The sequence below is a fragment of the Anoplophora glabripennis genome, unplaced genomic scaffold, assembly GCF_000390285.2.
Source record: "Anoplophora glabripennis isolate ALB-LARVAE unplaced genomic scaffold, Agla_2.0 scaffold338, whole genome shotgun sequence".
Taxonomy (NCBI): domain Eukaryota; kingdom Metazoa; phylum Arthropoda; class Insecta; order Coleoptera; family Cerambycidae; genus Anoplophora; species Anoplophora glabripennis.
In genome coordinates this window covers 177,708-197,230 of record NW_019416449.1, presented here as the reverse complement: position 1 = coordinate 197,230, position 19,523 = coordinate 177,708, and the positions used below count along the sequence as shown (strand labels likewise).

The window sequence follows — 19,523 nt, the reverse complement described above, 5'->3', positions numbered from 1 at the left end:
AATTAGTTTGTTAGGTAGAAGCAATATTTGGATTATCACAAAACCCTTAACATGTCACGTATATCTGAATAAGCACCACAACAGAATAATTGTTATGTGTACCAGAATGCACACACAATGAGGGGAATTCTATGCATATCTTCCGTCACTGCGCTTACGGAACAACTGAATGCAACAAACACCTGGGGGGCAGCAGTTCTGTCATCTCAGGACACCCATGTTATTTTTAGTCTGTTCCATTACCCTGTGCAGTGAGTCTTCATGAGCGAGTTAAAACTGGAAAATTTTCCTGTCAAATTCGATAAATTGGGTCTTNTATGTTTTTTTTTGGGGGGGAGGACTGTATTTGGGGATAGCTTAGCCCTACAAGGTCACATTTAGGTCAAGTCAAGATCATTTCAAGGTCAAAGTAAAGATAAGGCCTTTCACGAATGTTAACCTGTAAGTATGTATGCTTTTGAGGTCGCTGAACCTGAATTCCGGGGATAGCTTAGCCCTATAAGGTCACCTGGAAATCAAGTCAAGGTCATTTCATTTGACTTAATCTCAATTCAAGCCCCGCAAGGGCCCTTGGGCTGAAGCAAGTCGGAAAATTAGTTTGTTAGGTAGAAGCAATATTTGGATTATCACAAAACCCTTAACATGTCACGTATATCTGAATAAGCACCACAACAGAATAATTGTTATGTGTACCAGAATGCACACACAATGAGGGGAATTCTATGCATATCTTCCGTCACTGCGCTTACGGAACAACTGAATGCAACAAACACCTGGGGGGCAGCAGTTCTGTCATCTCAGGACACCCATGTTATTTTTAGTCTGTTCCATTACCCTGTGCAGTGAGTCTTCATGAGCGAGTTAAAACTGGAAAATTTTCCTGTCAAATTCGATAAATTGGGTCTTCCTCTACAAAATGTCCAATTTGCATAAAAAAAATAAACCTGTTTCCGGGAAACTAAATTTTGCTGACAGTCTGCATCTGTCAATTTTTGCTTAAAAATCAAAATATCTCGGAAACGGTCAATCCCAAGTATGGAGTGTGCTATATGTTCTGAACTTAAAAATCGATGCTCTTTCCAAAAATGCAATAATATGCAGGGGGTTCCATTTGAAATAAGAAAGTTAGTATCGACTTCCGGTATAACCGGAACTACGATGACCTTGAAAATATTTTAGCTTGGTAGGCCCCAAAGTCCCTATCACACCACCACAATTACAAAAAAATCCTTCGAGTGGTACCGTGTATGATATGTAAAGAACGTAGATAGAATTTCTATGTATTGGGAATATATTTTAAAATTTTAAGATAGCAGATAAAAGATATGCAATTTTATATAAACCAAATTAGATAAACGCTCTTGAAATATGGATAATTTCTGTAAAGTGGAGATGTCAAACTTAAACGTCAAAAATTGTATTTACGTGAGAATTGTGTCTCTAAAAAGTAACAGTGGTGTCGCCACACTATAGGTTTGTCATGGCAACAAAATTAACAATTACAAATCCTTTATCGAAATTTCTCCGAGTCGATAAAGCCATCGTGATCTAGTTGATTATGCTCCAGTATCTCTTATTAACAGCATGCACAATAGATGACGAAACCTGAGTGCTGCGAGTTAAAACTCTTTTTCTTCTTTTATTGCATATTTTTTGCAAAAAAAGCCTCAATATTTTTATTCACAGCAAGTAAAATAAAACATCCTTTAAATAGATAATTTTCAAATTGTCAAATGAAAATTAACAAAATTTTCAAATGAGAATTAACAAAAATCAAATGAACAAGGAAGCGGTTACTGAAATAAAAGAATTGAAGTACAATTAATATTTTTTAATAGAAAAATACATTAAAAATAATTTCTTAAAAATATTAAAAAGGTGTAATATCTACATTTAAGTACCAATAGGGGTTACATATACATATACAGTAAAAATTACTATTCATACAAGTGTACCAGTTTATACAAAAACAAAAAATGGTCACAAACAGAAATTGGTCCTACTATTATCATAAATACAGTAAGAAATAAATTACATTTGTTCACACTTAATTAGTAACATTATCTACACTCTGATAAATTTCATATAACTACAGATTCTAAACCAATAATATTGCTTTAAAATAAGCATACGATGAAGGAATTTTATGGGACAAACTACATCCTAGTTTGTTTAAAAACAAGTTTCAAAATATATAAATAAATAAAAATATAAACACAAAAAAAATGTGATGGTGGGAGTATTTTGTGCTTATTATCACAGATGTTATTTGTTTCATAAATTAATTGTCATAAACAGCTCAAAAAAAATTATTATAAGTACAAAAATTATAAAAACCTGCATCACGCACAGCTCGAAACATACTATTGCAGCAAAACAAGTGAATATATTCGGGGAATAGGTCAAAGCCATCCATTATAATTTATATTTTCCTTTGGAATTCTTTCCTGGGGTATCGCCCTCCTCAGACTTCTTAGGGCGTAAAATAAAGTTAAGGTTGTACTGGGTGTTTACTGCATAATACACGTTTGCATTGGGTGGCAGCAGCATTTCTGAAAAAATAACAGGTCATTAAAATTTGAATCCACATAATTGTTTCCAAAATAAAGCCTTTCCTGCTCCCAATAAGGAGTAAACGGAAAGAGATTGTGCTAAATTGAAAGTTTTGGAACTCCTGGAACTACTACATTTTAGTATTATAAGAATTTTAAGGCTCGGTTTTCAAGAAAAATTTGATGGCAAAAACGGTACCTATTTCAACAATTTCATTTCTCTAAGAGTACAGAGCAACTTCTTTTTTTTTCTGTAGCATCAATTTTTAGATTTAAATGATGACATTTTCCATGTCCTTTTTAAGTATACACAGTCTATTAAGTTTTAAGACTGATTTTATTGTCGGCACGTATGTGGTCAACAGAAAGCACAATTTGGGGGAAAATTCATTAATTTGAAAATGTAGACCTACCCTAAAGAATAGAAGCCAGTGTAGGTCATTTAATGGCTACTAGCAGTTATGGTTCATGAAAATGAGACTGGTCATATTTTGATAATGAAAGGTGAACTAATGATTTTTTAAAGAATGATATACAGGGTGTTTGTAAATAAATGTGAAATATTTTAGGGGGTGGTTGCAAGTTATTTTGTAAAAAATTAATTACTTCAAAGTTTTGAAGATATTGACTCGAAATTTGAAAAATGCTTTGGAGGGATAAATGTGCATTTTTTGGGGTGATCCGAATATTTCTGCTAGCACCTTTAAACAAAAAAATCACAAAACCTACAATAAAATATGTTTTACTTTTTTCCTCAAAAACAGTGCATCCTACGAAAAAAATTGAAGAGACCAATTTCACTCAGAATTGATGGCGGATTTTAAAATAAATATCAAAAAGTCAGTGACGTACTATTTTTTTTATTAAAAAAGTTTGTGGCAATTTCCCATGAACACCACTGGTGCAAGTAGAAATATTCAGAACATCACAAAAAAATGCACATTTATCCCTCCAGTGTTTTTCAAATTTCGAGTCAATATCTTTAAAACTTTTTGAAATAATTAATCAAAATAAATAAAAAATTAAAATTTAAACACTCTGTATCTCGGAAACGAAGCATATTTCAACCTACGTTTATATGAACTTTTTTTCACAAAATAANATGTCCTTTTTAAGTATACACAGTCTATTAAGTTTTAAGACTGATTTTATTGTCGGCACGTATGTGGTCAACAGAAAGCACAATTTGGGGGAAAATTCATTAATTTGAAAATGTAGACCTACCCTAAAGAATAGAAGCCAGTGTAGATCATTTAATGGCTACTAGCAGTTATGGTTCATGAAAATGAGACTGGTTATATTTTGATAATGAAAGGTGAAACTAATGATTTTTTAAAGAATGATATACAGGGTGTTTGTAAATAAATGTGAAATATTTTAGGGGGTGGTTGCAAGTTATTTTGTAAAAAATTAATTACTTCAAAGTTTTGAAGGTATTGACTCGAAATTTGAAAAATGCTTTGGAGGGATAAATGTGCATTTTTTGGGGTGATCCGAATATTTCTACTAGCACCTTTAAACAAAAAATTCACAAAACCTACAATAAAATATGTTTTGTACTTTTTTCCTCAAAAACAGTGCATCCTACGAAAAAAATTGAAGAAATCAATTTCACTCAGAATTGATGGCGGATTTTAAAAAAAATATCAAAACGGAAAGTCAGTGATGTACTATTTTTTTATTAAAAAAGTTTGTGGCAATTTCCCATGTACACCATGGATGCAAGTAGAAATATTCAGAACATCACAAAAAAATGCACATTTATCCCTCCAGTGTTTTTCAAATTTCGAGTTTTTGAAATAATTAATCAAAATAAATAAAAAATTAAAATTGAAACACTCTGTATCTCGGAAACGAAGCATATTTCAACCTACGTTTATATGAACTTTTTTTCACAAAATAACTTCGGCAACCACCCCTCAAAATATTTTGCACTTATTCACAAACACCCTGTACATCTTCTAAACCAGTCGAAATATTGAGAAACAGTTGCAGTCAAGCTCAAAACATTTTATTCCTCAGGGGAATATAAGAAACAACCTAAAAGTGTTGAAAATGGCCCACTCCATACAACGCAGAAAATTTGAACTTTAGTTTCAGAAATAAAATAAAAAAAGTAATTTGAATTTGTTAACACGTTCCCAAAAAAAAAGATTTTATATTTTGAATATTTTTTGCCAATTCAGGTCCGATCAACTAATATTTTATATGTTTATTTAACGTGAGACGTGAATAATATACGTAGGTCGATCGGTAAGTCTTGTTCCATTATAAAATGTTACTGTTTTTCGAAGTATACCGAGTGTCCCATTTTAATTGATACCACGTAAATATCTCGTCAGAGAAACCACCAATCGAAAAATGGCCTAAAGTAAAAGTTGTTCAGTTCACTAGGGGAAACCAGATGCTTACCTAGGATTTGACCTTGACCTCACCTTGAAGGTCAATTGAAGATCAACTTTGGAATTTTAAATGGGACCCCTATTTTCAACTTTGGAAATGGATTCAGCAGAAAATTTTATATCCGGATGTGATTACAACTTTGACCTTGAGGTCAAAATCAAGGTCACAACGGGTTTAAATGATTCGTCACCCTTGAAGCAGCCTCGGAATAAGATGTTGACCTCCAGAATCGATGGAACTTACTTCAAGGTACTCAATCACGACCTTCGATTCGTCCTTGACCTCCACTTTGTCAAGGTCTTTTGAAGGTCGACTATAACAATTGTAGGAAAAAATAATGCTATGAACGAGTGAGGGGAGAATGATAACAATATCTTGTTACTCGATAAAGGTATAATTTCGCTTGAAAATTGAAAAAAGAGACATCTGAGTACGTTACAAAGTAAAACTGACTGAAATTATGAAAATAATTCTGGATTTAAATCTTCACCTGATCTTCAAATGACCTTACTTTGCAGCGTACTTAGATACAAATTTACCATTTTCCCAAGATCTGATCTGGCAGAAAAGAAAACAAAGTAAACCTTCAAATTCAATTCCGAACATGTTTTGCAACATTTATATAGGTGGTCGATTTTTATAGTCGACCTTCAAATGACCTTGACAAAGTCGAGGTCAAGGACGAATCGAAGGTCGTGATTGAGTACCTTGATGTAAATCTCGTTGATTATGGAGGTCAACATCTTATTCCGAGGTTGCTTCAAGGATGACGAATCATTTAAACCCCTTGTGACCTTGACCTCTAGGTCAAAGTTGTGATCACAACCGGATGTAAAATTTTATGGTAAATCCATTTCCAAGGTTCAAAATAGGGGATCTCATTCACAATTCCGAAGTTGACCTTCAATTGACCTTCAAGGTGAGGTTAAGGTCAAATCCTAGGTAAGCATCTCTAGGCCATTTTCGATTAGTGGCTTCTCTGATGAGATATTCAACGTGATCAATTAAAATGGGACACACGGTATACTGTCACTTGTTACACACTTATTATGCATAGGCTCAAACCAGCCATCAAACCAGTGATTCCATTTCTCTTCTGAGATGGAAGCACAACATTCGTCTCAGGCGAAATCACAGGGAGCTAGATCGGGATTGTAAGGAGGGTGATCTAACAGTCTCATACGGAAAGACTTCAGAACATCTATGGTTTGCTGGGCGCGGTGAGCAATATATTAATCTGCAGTAACGGTGAGTATCTAAACGAATTGTTCGGATTATGCCGTGACAACCAAAAAAAATCACAATAATTTTGTTCTTGACTGAACATGACCGACTTTGTGATTTTGTTGGTACATCATAATAATAAAGCCAAGTTTCTTGTCTTGTAATAATTGACACCTCAGACGATCATCCGGACTTGAACTTTGTGAGCATCTTTTTCACAATCCCTCATCAGTTAATTTGTGTGGTACAAAAAATTTACAATCTTTGCATATTTCAAGATGTTCATTTAAAATTTTATTTACGGTCCATGCAGAAATGTTAGCAGTTTGCTGGAGCTGTTTATATGTGATTCAGCGATCTTTGTTTCGGGTGTAGTCACGTCGCTCGGCCGGCTCAGACGCAGACCATCCTTTAATTCAAAAATGTCTCTTTCAAACTGTTTATACTATTATTTGACAGTCCTGGTGGATGGTGCAATATCACCCAATAAATATTTCATATCTTCGTGGTATTTTTGACAAGAAAATTCATGACAAAAATTATAATAAATTATTGCGCGAATTTGAGACTTCGTGAGAGAGTATATTTACTCGTCAGTGCCTAGCTACTGACAAGTTTTGACGGGTAAACATGAATATGTACATACTATATGTAGATATAAAAATAAACCGTTTAACTTTTGATATTGTGACGAACGACAAGACTTACCGAGCAACCTACGTATTTTACCAAGAAAAAATCCAAGAAATCACTGATAATTAAAACTGAAACAATAAATATCATAAACTGAAATTATACCAACCTTTTTCAGGTAACACTTGAGCAAGAGTATATTGATCAGGATTGCCTTCAAGTCCCAACTTATACATGGCGTTTCTAATAACCTGGGGAGTCCTTTCGTTGTTACTCAACATAATACTTTTGTACAACACTATACCGTCGGTCTCGGCATTGTCCGTTTCATATGTCACTTTAATTATATAGAATTCCGGACTGCTTTTCTGCGATTGGTTACTCAAAGTCCCAGAGTTATTGAAAGGTACTTGGAGTTTATTGTTTGCACTGCCCGAATGGGAACTATTTAGCGAGATGTCGAGCGACGGTAAGGAAGAGTTGCTGCTAGAATTAGACATCTGAGACGGACTCAACTTTCTGTCGATACTATTGTGCGGCGAACTGGGGGTACTATCGATGTCGCAATAAAACTGGGAACTGTTGCTGCTGGAGGTGCTAGCGATGGAGTCGTTCTTCTGATGCCCGGTGCTCCGTTTCTTCATTTTTGTGTTGTTACCAGTGGCGGAAGACTCGATCTGACAGCTAAGCTGGTAAGCTTCCCTATCGTCCAATACGAGAATCGTATCGAACCAGCGATCGAACGCCGGATCTTCAGTGAAATGGTAAGCATTGGCGGCACCTTGAAGGAGTTTAATCTGAGCCAGTACTTCAAACTCCTTTCTTCTCTTATCGAAATTTATCAAACCGTCTCCGATAGTGTCGGGAATTGCTGTGTCTATCATGGTGAGGTCCGTCAAAAAAGTTCCCAAGTATGGAATGGTTCCAAACGAAATATTTGCTATGTGATGGTTCTGTTTCTGAAATACCTTCTGTAATTGTTTGTCGTTCTCTCCAAAAGTGTCAGCAAACTTAGCCGTGCCCTCTCTCATCAAAAGTTCTCTTTGAGTCATTTGATTGTTATCTTCGCTGAATATCCTGGCTAATTCTTCAAACAGTTCTATTTTTTCTTTAGGAATAACCTGCCACGTCTTCTGCAGCCTATATATTGGGTTGCTCTGAAGACCACTGATGATGGCTTTCAGGCTGGAAAAGTTTTTTATCAGCCTTAGTTCTTGTGCAATGTCAATCCAGGTGCAGATGATGGCAGCCCGTTCGCTTGGCTTAAGACTGTGTTCGACTAGAATGGAAGATATAACTCGGAAAGACACCGCGTTAAATTGATTCACAGTGGCCAGAACGGTAGCAGCTTCGTGTGACCTGCTTTTGTCCCTTCTTGACCACACAGCACCTAGGCATTGATGAGGAACAAGTTTCTTGAACAGATCCTGAAAATATTGCAATATATTAATGATTTGTGTAATTAAAAAGATACATATTATTTTTCTAAGAAAAAGAAAACTACTTACCACATCCATTCGAGTAAGTTGCTCGGCAAAATGTCTAACAGGTACATCTGGTAGTTTATAAACCCTCCAACCGGCAGCCACGGATCTCAATGCAAATGCAGGAGGTGGTGCCAACAAAGGATCAATATGTGCTTCTCTGCTATACCTCTCTATCCTGTGCCGAACTTTGGCGTCAAGTTCTGTGGAAGGGAGGTACTCTTCACAGAAATGGAGAAGCTGGCGGAGAGCTGAATGGTTGGGTGGATCCCTGAAGTCTTCTGGGTAGCTGTCCAACCACACATGGAGTGCAGATATAAGGGTCCTTAAAACATACATATATTAGATTTGTTAGAAAAAATGAGTTTATTGGTAAAGTTCTATTGTGTAAAATAGCAACCACCAATTTCAAATGAATCAACATCTAATAATAAGTAAAATTTATCTTATTTATAAGTAGGGCTGTCAGAACTGAGCCACGGGATATAGGCTTACGCGTCATGTTAAGCGTAATAAAATATATTATGTAGAAAATAAGCAATAAATTAGTATTCAAGATGTATTTGAAACATCCACAAGATAACAAAGACAACAGTATACTAACGTAACATGAACATGAAAAGCATTCTGAGGCAGCGGTTCGCGCATGTTTTGTTTGACCTGCTTGGCACGCCATTTAATTGCGGCTTTCTCTGACAGCCCTATTTATAGGATAGTTTATTTCACAAAGGGATTTATACTGTCAGCTCTGTGTCAAACGGATATTGACATTGCCAGCATTTCTGCTTAATAGTTTTTTTACCTTATTTGCAGTTCATATGACAAGCCCACCTTGTCTAGGCTTGCAAATGACAGTTTCCAAGAAACTTCAGTGCCAATTCAATATGAATATCAATGATTATGTGAAAGCTACCATTTAAACCCTGTTTCAAATAAATGCTGACAATCAGCACACTGATGAACAATGAGCTTCTTTTCACATGATCCACTGATGAGCTATAGTGAAATTGACTCTTGACAGAAAGGTACTGATAGTTACTATAATATTTGTAACTTATATAATCTCTATGCTTGCAAATGGTAATTGTTGCCGAAAGTCTTAACTCATTATCACAACATCGACGATATACAAGGTCATATGTCACACACATATATCAGTGCCAACGAAAATCAGTGCAGTTATGCGATTGTTGTCCATTTACCACACCTTTAGTCATGAAAGACTTAAAACATCGTAGCTTTATGTAATGGTCACCAAGTTGATCAATCAGCCTTTGTGTGTAACAGGAAGAAGTAAAAGCAATCATCAGTGTACTTATGTCTGATATTCAGCACACTGACCATCAGCGTCTATGTAAAACAGAAGTTATTGAGTGCACATATTAAATAAGTCTTACTTTCTGTGTTGTTCATGTTGATCGGGTCTCCCATTTTGTGGCGCATCTAATAATTCCTCATATCTTTGCAACAGCAGCTTCAGAACCTCTTTGGGAGTAGAAAAGCTTCTATATGTGGCTAAGAAGACATTGATGTATGTGGTTTCAAGTTCACCGTCATCTGTGGAGAGAGCTTCGACTAGTTTCTTCAACGTACCCGCTTTGACGAATCTGACTCGGACCGTTTCCCATTCTAAGTGAGATATTTCATCATCAGAATCCTGAAAAAGAAAAACGTTTTCATTAGATGTATGTATAATAGATTTTTTGTAAAAAAGTGAAGATATATATTTCGCAAGAAATCATTCTATGAAATTCTAACTGGCCGAATGGACTATCCTTGCTTTATTAGCTCCCGATTTTCGTCATTGCTTTATTTTCCCACTCCAAAACTAATTTATTAAAAATTTTCACCTGGGTATATAATGAACATTTTTTGCAATAATGGTCCCTACATTAAAAACATTTTTTACCATATCTTATACTTGTGTACATATTTTCATGTTCTATTTGTACTTCTATTTATTGTTCAATGTACTTATATTCATTATTTACTTACAAATTTGTCTGTTTTTTATTTTATGTTTCCTTCACTTTTGGTTTATAATCTTGCTAGCTTTTCTTACCCATTGATTTAGCTTAAGGTGGTGAATATAAATAAATTAATAATTGAGTATAGCAATTGTATAGTATTTTTGGTAAGGAACAAATTCATAAAAAATCGAAAAAATATTTCAATTAAGTACATATTTTTTTCTTATTCGCGTGGTGAATAAGAAGTGGATCTTATTTGTGGAAGGGCGAAATGGGCGTTGACTAATTAGACGCCTTCATTATAGCCATCCTTGTCTATCACATGGATTTCTATGGCTTACTTTATCGCTCCACGTAACTTCTGATAGACCATCGGTACTTTCCTACACTGTATATAAAAATATGAAAGGTAGGTTATTTTTTTAAATATCACTGTTTAATTTGAAACTAACATTTCATAAAATAAATAACTTCTTCACGATATAACTACAAAAATTCTTAAAACGAAATTACAAGTACATGAATGATGTCTTATGTATACATATTTGCAACACGACACGAAACCACAGTATTTAACAATATAAAACCATAATTATCTCTGTATTTATTTTATTAAATGAGTATTGTACTGCAGGAACTTTTAAAATAATTTCCTCTAATCATTTTATACATGCACTTAACTCACAATTTTTATTTCATTTTGTAATTTCAACAACTTTTTTCTACAATACGCTAATATCAAAATACGCAACTGAAATAAGTTCCAAAGAACTCAACATTTTTCTGTTTTATAGGCAATGATGAAAAATTTTATAAAACAATATTAATAATTAAAGTTATACTGAAAATTCCTTAAAAGTTACAATTCGGAAATGATAAACTTGATTTAAAAATGGACAACTGTCGTGCTGCATTTATCGCAAAAGTAGAATTTAAAATTTTCCAAGTAATAATTAATTTTAATCCCAAGGAAATTGACATTCAGACCGAGGTGAACATTTTCTCCACAATTTTAATGAACGTCAAATTAAAAATTAATGTAGGTTTAAACTACGAATTAGAGGGCAGACCTTTGAAGATGCGAGAAAATCTAATTGTATCTTTTATTAAATTTTCCGAATTAAGAGCAGAAAATTTATTTTACTGGACTATATTATTTACGCTCATTTTAACAGTAGGTGTCTCAGCGTGGGCATGTATGTAAAACCACGACATCATAAACAAATACACTGGAATGTTGACTAATAAAAAGTAGCCGTGCCCTCAAGTTAGATATTTCATTACTATTTGCTTTGAGGCAAATTTAGATAGGTACATAAAAAATAAAAGTAATGTTTACAGTTTGCACTATTTGGTCCCGGAGAACTTCAAAGATAAAAATTTCGGTATAGTTTTACTTAAATTTCACAACTTTGAACGTCCTGTCATATTTGTATTTGCAGGCATTTTTAAACTTAATTTTAACAGTAAACTTGAAAGTTCGTGTCAGTTGGAAATTTTATGAACACGTGAAGTCATATAATTTTATGTGCTCTGATAATTTATTTTTATTAAAAGTTTTCCAGAAATAAATCAGTTTTTTTATTACTTCGGACGTTACTTCCACTATTCCGGTAAATTTTATTAATTTTAAAGTAGTTTAAATTAATTTTGAATTTCTGAAAAAAATGTTTTTCATAATACATTAAAAACACTGAAATATTAAACACATTTACTTGAAATACATAAGTATTTTGATAGGACTGGATTTTTTGTATAAATTGCGAGATGGAAAATTTTTTAGCCTTCCTTTTCAAGCCAACGAAAACGTGTATATAATAATTCTTAATTTAAATAATTACTGAAAGTTAATAGCTTTTAATTAAATTCTATTGGTCCTGTAATGCGACCTTTGAGGTTAATTGACCTTACAGCAACATAAACGGTCGATCAATAAAGGCGACTGTTTTTTAATAAACAAGAAAATTGAGATCTGTGCTGTTTTCATCATTACTCGTCCATTTGATTATGTCTTTGTGAAAACGGATGATATGACAACCACAAATGTAAACAAGTAAATATAAATAGTTTTAATTAACCTATGTTTATAGAAAAGAGAAAAAGTATGTAGATGCTTAATCCCTATTTCAGTTTCTTTTACTTCAATCTTTTCGGCAGGGTTCATTATAGAACAGATTATATGAATAGTACAGGATCATCTTATTAATTACATTTTGACTGTAGGATTATCTCGGTTATTACTCCTTTATAAACGGTAAATACAAAAGTTGTAGATATTTTTCAGAATTGCTCGATTCCAAATATACAAATTTTGTTGCGGACAAAAAAAAGATTTCTTGAATCAAGAATAATTATATAAAAGCAAAGAATTATATTAGGTATTGTTCCTAGCATGTATGTATCTTGAGCTAAATAAAATTTATTCACTTTAATCACCGTTTTCTTGATGGAAGAGATTTTACTTACATTAGTTCAAGGATAGTGTACATGAGCATCAACATCAAGATAGAAAAATACAGGGTGTTTGTTAAGTCGATTCATTCCTTGCGGGAGGCTATATTACAAGTGATTTGTGGTATATTTCCTTGATATACTATATTCCTAAAACGCTTAGTTTCCGATCTACAGGGTGTTAAAGTTTTAATAAAAAAATGCAGATTTATAAATATCGCGGAAACCGCTCAAAATATTTTAATGAAATTTTACAGATTTTACTGATTTTTCTTAAAATAAAAATTATTTTTGAATTCCTTGTTCAATTTGGAAGAGAAAAGGCATCTTGACTGTTTTTCTTATGACGCACCGTTTTCGAGTAAAAAAAATAAAATCGATTTATTGCATAGCGTAATTCGGTTTTAATAGTTTGAAAAATAGCAGAAATTATGCATTTATCAGCTTCACACTCAAACACTCAAAGTGACAGCTATTATTAATTTTGTGCACAGCCAACTTGCTAATTTCTGTTTAGATAGTGAATAGCGAATCTAAAAACTGATACAATTTTTTTAGACTGATGTTGATAACTGCGAGGAAAAATAATTTTTTGTAATAAAGTTGGTACAAAAAAAAGATGAGTGCATAATGTCTGCTATTTTTAAAATTGTTAAAACCGGATTACGCCATGCAATAAATCGATTTTATTTTTTTTACTCGAAAACGGTGAGTCATAAGAAAAGCAGTCGAGATAACTTTTTTCTTCCAAATTGAACAAGGAATTGAAAAATAATTTTTATTTTAAGAAAAATCAGTGGCGTATCATTTTTTCTTTAAAAATATCCAAAGACGTGACTGTGCGCACGTCACTGGTGAAACTAAAAACAATATTTTTATTGTAAAACATGTATTGCTGTTATTTGTCAAAGCTTGTAAAATTTTATTAAAATATTCTGAGCGGTTTCCGCAATATTTATAAATTTGCATTTTTTATTAAAACTTTATCATCCTGTAGATCAGGAATATGATATATTAAGGAAATNCCTACAGTTATACGTATCTATGTTATGTAGATAAATAATATTATATGTTTGAAAATAAAAATACAAGTGCAATGCAGCTATAATTATGTGTCCAATAATTTTCAGCATAGTTGGCGACGGCGACGTCTATAACGAGCACTCGCGTATAACGAGCAAATTTTGCGTTCCCGTGAATGCTCGCTATAACCGAGTTTTACTGTAATTCGGTTTCAATAATTTGAAAAATAGCAGAAACTATGCACTTAACTGCTTCACACTCAAACACTCAAAGTGACAGCTATTATTAATTTTGTCAAACAGTAACAAAAACGAGTGCACAGCCAACTTGCCAATTTCTGTTTAGATAGTAAATAGTGAATAAGACAGATAAAAATTTTTTAAATTGTTGTTAACTGCGGGGAATAATAATTTTTTTGTAATAAAATTGGTACAAAAAAGCTGAGTGCTATTTTTCAAATTATTGACACCGGATTACGCCATGCAATAAATCGATTTTAATTGTTTTTACTCGAAAACGGTGAGTCTTAAGAAAAACAGTCGAGATACTTTTCTCTTCCAAATTCAACAAGGAATTCAAAAACAATTTTTTAAGAAAAATCAATGGCGTATCATTTTTTTCTTTAAAAATATCCAGACGTGCCTGTGCGCACGCCACTGGTGAAACTAGAAACAATATTTTTATCGTAAAACATGTATTGTTGTTAACTGTCAAAGCTTGTAAAATTTAATTAAAATATTCTGAGCGGTTTCCGCAATATATATAAATTTGCATTTTTTTATTAAAACTTTATCACCCTGTAGATATATTAAGAAAATATATCACAAATCACTTGCACTATAACCTCCTGCAAGGAATGCATCGACTTACCAAACACCCTGTATATCTGAAAAAATATATTGACAAGAGTTTTTTAAGTATCTTTTTGTTTTGAATATATTTCAATTTTTTCAATTTTTTGCTTCAGTTTCTTCCCAATTTTTCCCGTTTTTTGCCTAATTGTTACATATCTACATGAAACGCAAAAATTATAGTAGTATACAATTGGCGAAGAAATTGAATCGAATTTATTAATACATATCAGTATCTTTTCCAGAATTTTAACCACTGTTTTTATTTTAAACATTTTAAGAATAGGTTGTAAATACAATACATAACTTGTAAACACAAAATCATTTGTGGTTTGCGCATATCATGATTGATACTGCTTGTAATAGTTGATAATTTCAAGTTAAGGTCGATAAATTGTTCTTTTATTGTAACATTTAAAAAGGTGCACTAAAATAGCAAATTGTAACAATTTATTGACAATTTTTTGTACAGTTTATTGAATCAGAAATTGTTAACTGTAAAATTGAGTTTAACCATTTTCAAATAAGTTGGAAACACCTTCAAATTAGGATATACGATAAAAGACTTGACAGATACATTAACCCATACGTACGGCGTTAATTAATTAGACAGTCTATTATCGCTCAAGGCGTCTCCGCCACATAAATTAAATTGTATTATTGGCACTTTCTTTGATGCCTGGTACCGCGCGGTAAATGTTATCAGTTGTTATACGTGAGTTGAAAGCAGGCCTAATTTAATACCCTGGAGCGTAATATAATAATAATGAGTCGAAACGCCTTGGTTAGCTCTGGAAGACTTTAATGTATGTATCAGAATTCCGAAGGCGTTTAATATGAAAGTATTTTTGGTTTGGTATATCATTATTGCTATCAATAATAAGCGATAACAGTTTTGTTCACGAACATTATATTCTTGATAGCAATATTTCATAATAAGGTACTCAATCATGGTTAGGATAAGAAACAAGAATAGTCGACAAGTATACAAGGTTTTTCCTCTGTTAAATTAACCCTACCGAACAATTTATTTGTTTAATAATTACAATATACTTATATTTAATATATTTGACACAATATGTGTGTAACTTTTAGTTAAGTTGTTGTTTGTCCACTTCTTATTTGTGGAAGGGCGAAATGGGTGGTGACTATTAGACACCTTCATTATAGCCATCTTTCTCTATCGCACGGATTTCTATGACTTACTTTATCGCTCTCACGTAACGGCCGATGAACTATGGGGACTTTCCGACCCTGTATAAAATGAATATGAGAATTTTTTTTGAAACAAACGTAGTTTTTATTATATTATTATTAAATTATATGTATGTTTCAATCAGAATACAACGAAATTCTGACGAAAAGTGAAACGTTTTAGGGACGTAATTTTTTTTTATTCCGTAAATACTTCACTGACTCTCCCATGGTGAAGTAACGGATATGAAGTAAATGAGTTCATGAAGTATTTGGGGACGTAAAATAGTAACATTGATTTGTTAATCGAAGCAAAATTGGTAAAGTTGGCGGAAAAATTTAATAAGCACGAAAAGATTAATCTTTATGACTTCGACAGGCTAGTCTGCCTGTCAAAGTAATAAAGATGCAACTTCTTAGATTTTATACATAAACATTTTTAATTTGTTGTTGCTTTAATTTAAAAAATAATGTCTATTTTGTACCACTTCGTGTGAAATTAATATGACGTAAACATCTTTCTCTCTTACTGACAATTTCGACAAAAAATAATTAAATAGTGCATCTATTTCTAAAATTTGGTGGTATAACTCTCCGCCTACTCTTTCTTTTCACAACAATTTTTGGTTAAAATCGCATTAACGCAAGGCGTGAACGAGCTTCACTCTAAATTGATCCACCACGTATGATTAACTTCAGACCGTGACATTTCGGAAGTTTTCCGGAAGTCGCTAAAAGGGGCTTGATCGATCCTTTCCGATAAATTTATGAACACCAACCGACTAGATAATAAACAGCAAAGTCTCTTGTCAGATTTAAGCTGACCTTTTCAAGATGGGAAATGTAAGTTACAAGCATCGCCGTCGCTATTTTAACTCGTGTCAGGGAAAATAATGCTTCCGTAATTGAAATTAATGAATATCACGCCATGGTGAATTATGAAAAGCGTTTAGTTGTGGCAGCATAAATTAATTTACTTCCTGCGGTTGGATGCGTTATTTTTTTATGAAAAGAATAATAATTATTAAAATGTTGATGTAGTCATTTCCCTCACATTGTTATTTTAAAATTTCTGTTGTGAAAATTTTTCACTTCGATGCAAATTAAGGAAAAAAATGTTAAATATCCCGCACGTGCAAAAATATAACTATCGTCCTCATTTCAATTATTTTGGGTGTAACATTCCATTTTATAATACATATTCTGGCATTCAATAGGTTAACATAACTTATAGTTGTATATAAATAGATAAAATATATTTTTACTAGTCTTCCGAATTGCAAATTATGTATCACAAGATACATATTGTACAAATACATCTTACAAATACTTTCGACTGAGATCCAATTAATTGCTGCTCAAAAAAGTAAAACCAGTATTTCAGTCAAATGACTTTTTCAGATAAGTCGTTATTTCCTCAATTTTTTTTTTTTTGAAAAATGTGGTTGAGGTATAACCTTCAAAGTATGTTAATTATCACTGGCACCTACTAAACGGGAAACAACTATTCTGGGGATATTGACGCTAGATATAGCAGGTATCTGTACTTCATGTCTTTACATAGCTAGATCACACAAAACCGGTCTATATCTGGTGATACTGCTGACAAATGATCTTAGCTGTTTACTAGATACTGATTCAATGCTGGTCGGGGTCTGTAGTCCGCACAGTAGTTGTTTGTTTGTCAGTAATACAAATCGGAATTAGATTATTCTATTCCTGCTCTGTAAAAAAATCGGTGTGAGTTAAAGCAATAAAGGTACCGAGTGAATCCACTGAGTGAAGTTATTGAGTACATTTTCACTCAATATTGAGCATTTTGATAATTTTACTCATTTGTGATAATATTTGAACTAAAACTGAGTACTTTCACTCAAACATAGGTACCCGTCAAATAAATTCTGCAATTAAACTTGTATTTGGTGCACTTGTGGCTAAATCGGAATAAATGTCCTCATTATTGAATGACCCCCACCCCATTATATGGTTTTCGTGAGTTGTCTTTGTCTATTCTCATCGCCCCCTTTAAGTCATCTCGTGACGTGGAGTCTGAATAAAAAATTATTCAATAATAGTTAAATTTAGTGAAAAAAATCAACTCTTTTACATTTACTCAGAATAGAGTCGAAAGTCACTCACTTGATAGTTAGCAGAAACTAGGATTTGAGAAAAATTTCTGTCGCAATAGTTTCATTCATAAAATTTTAGTTGTACTTACTCATACTAATAGAGTGAAAATATCACTCAACCAAGTACGGACAGAAATTATTGAGTAAAACTGAGTGAATTTAAGTGAAATACAGTGCAGTATCTCCGCTATTGGTAGATAGATTTGTGTAGAAATTCAGTGAGTTTTTGCCTCACAGGTCAACAAGCGTCAAGAAGACACACTAATATGTATTCCCGAAGGATTTTGGTGCGCTGAATCTGAATCTGGCCGCAGAATTGCTCTATCACGCCAGGTTTTTGAGATATCCTAACCTAAAAATGCTAAAAACACTGTTTTTCGTCATATTTGAGGTTATGTAGTAATGCCATCTATTCTTTTTCAAAAAACTAACACATTGAATCTAAAAGTACAAGGCTCCCTCCTTCGAATGCCGTTGAGTTTGCTAAAATATCTTTTTTTTTTTCGTTGAGATATCACATGTTGAAATTTCCAAGTCTATCAGGTTCTTAATATGCGACAATCTACTAAGGATCCCTTAGACGTCAAACAGTTGATTGCAGTTCAGAAACTTCATTCTCAGAATCCTTCAATACATACGAACTCAAACTCACAAACTCCAAATCCACAAACCCACAAACCCCAAANGCTCAAAAAAGTAAAACCAGTATTTCAGTCAAATGACTTTTTCAGATAAGTCGTTATTTCCTCAATTTTTTTTTGAAAAATGTGGTTGAGGTATAACCTTCAAAGTATGTTAATTATCACTGGCACCTACTAAACGGGAAACAACTATTCTGGGGATATTGACGCTAGATATAGCAGGTGTCTGTACTTCATGTCTTTACATAGCTAGATCACACAAAACCGGTCTATATCTGGCGATACTGCTGACAAATGATCTTAGCTGTTTACTTGATACTGAAGGCGTAATTCAATGCTGGGCGGGGTCTGTAGTCCGCACAGTAGTTGTTTGTTTGTCAGTAATACCAATCGGAATTAGATTACCCTTTTCCTGCGCTGTAAAAAAATCGGTGTTAGTGAAAGCAATAAAGGTACCGAGTGAATCCACTGAGTGAAATTATTGAGTACATTTTCACTCAATATTGAGCATTTTGATAATTTTACTCATTTGTTATAATATTTGAACTAAAGCTGAGTACTTTCACTCAAACATAGGTACCCGTCAAATAAATTCTGCAGTTAAACTTGTATTTGGTGCACTTGTGGCTAAATCGGAATAAATGTCCTCATTATTGAATGACCCCCACCCCATTATATGGTTGTCGTGAGTTGTCTTTGTCTATTCCCATCGCCCCCTTTAAGTCATCTCGTGACGTGGAGTCTGAATAAAAAATTATCCAATAATAGTTAAATATAGAGAAAAAATCAACTCTTAATTGATTTTATCCACGACTATTGTATAATGTACCCATTATACGTCTGTTTGCTCGACCTTAATAATACCCATTAATCACGGCAGTGATTAATGAGTCATTAATCACTACTGTCAGATGCTTCCTTAATTTAGCTATAATATTATATTGTTCTGCTACAAACAATCCGTTTTT

At 33.1% G+C, this 19,523-nt stretch overlaps 1 protein-coding gene across 8 annotated transcripts in view; it reads right to left on the bottom strand.

The window, feature by feature from the left end:
• Window positions 1-1,836: 1,836 nt before the first annotated feature.
• The window catches only part of LOC108910940 (ral guanine nucleotide dissociation stimulator-like 1), a 127,354-nt gene continuing 109,667 nt past the window's right edge, over window positions 1,837-19,523 (bottom strand). For 4 of the 8 annotated variants that reach the window (XM_018715724.2, XM_018715725.2, XM_018715722.2 and 1 more), the window contains exons 3-6: window positions 9,694-9,953; window positions 8,321-8,621; window positions 6,982-8,239; window positions 1,839-2,552 (exon numbers count right to left, since the gene is read on the bottom strand). In XM_018715724.2, coding sequence (XP_018571240.1) covers window positions 2,416-2,552; window positions 6,982-8,239; window positions 8,321-8,621; window positions 9,694-9,953 — 1,956 coding nt within the window. In that variant the 3' untranslated portion in view covers window positions 1,839-2,415. Of the gene's footprint in view, window positions 2,553-6,981; window positions 8,240-8,320; window positions 8,622-9,693; window positions 9,954-19,523 lie in introns of all 8 variants that reach the window. The other 4 variants (XM_018715718.2, XM_018715721.2, XM_018715717.2 and 1 more) reach the window with 2 other exon arrangements.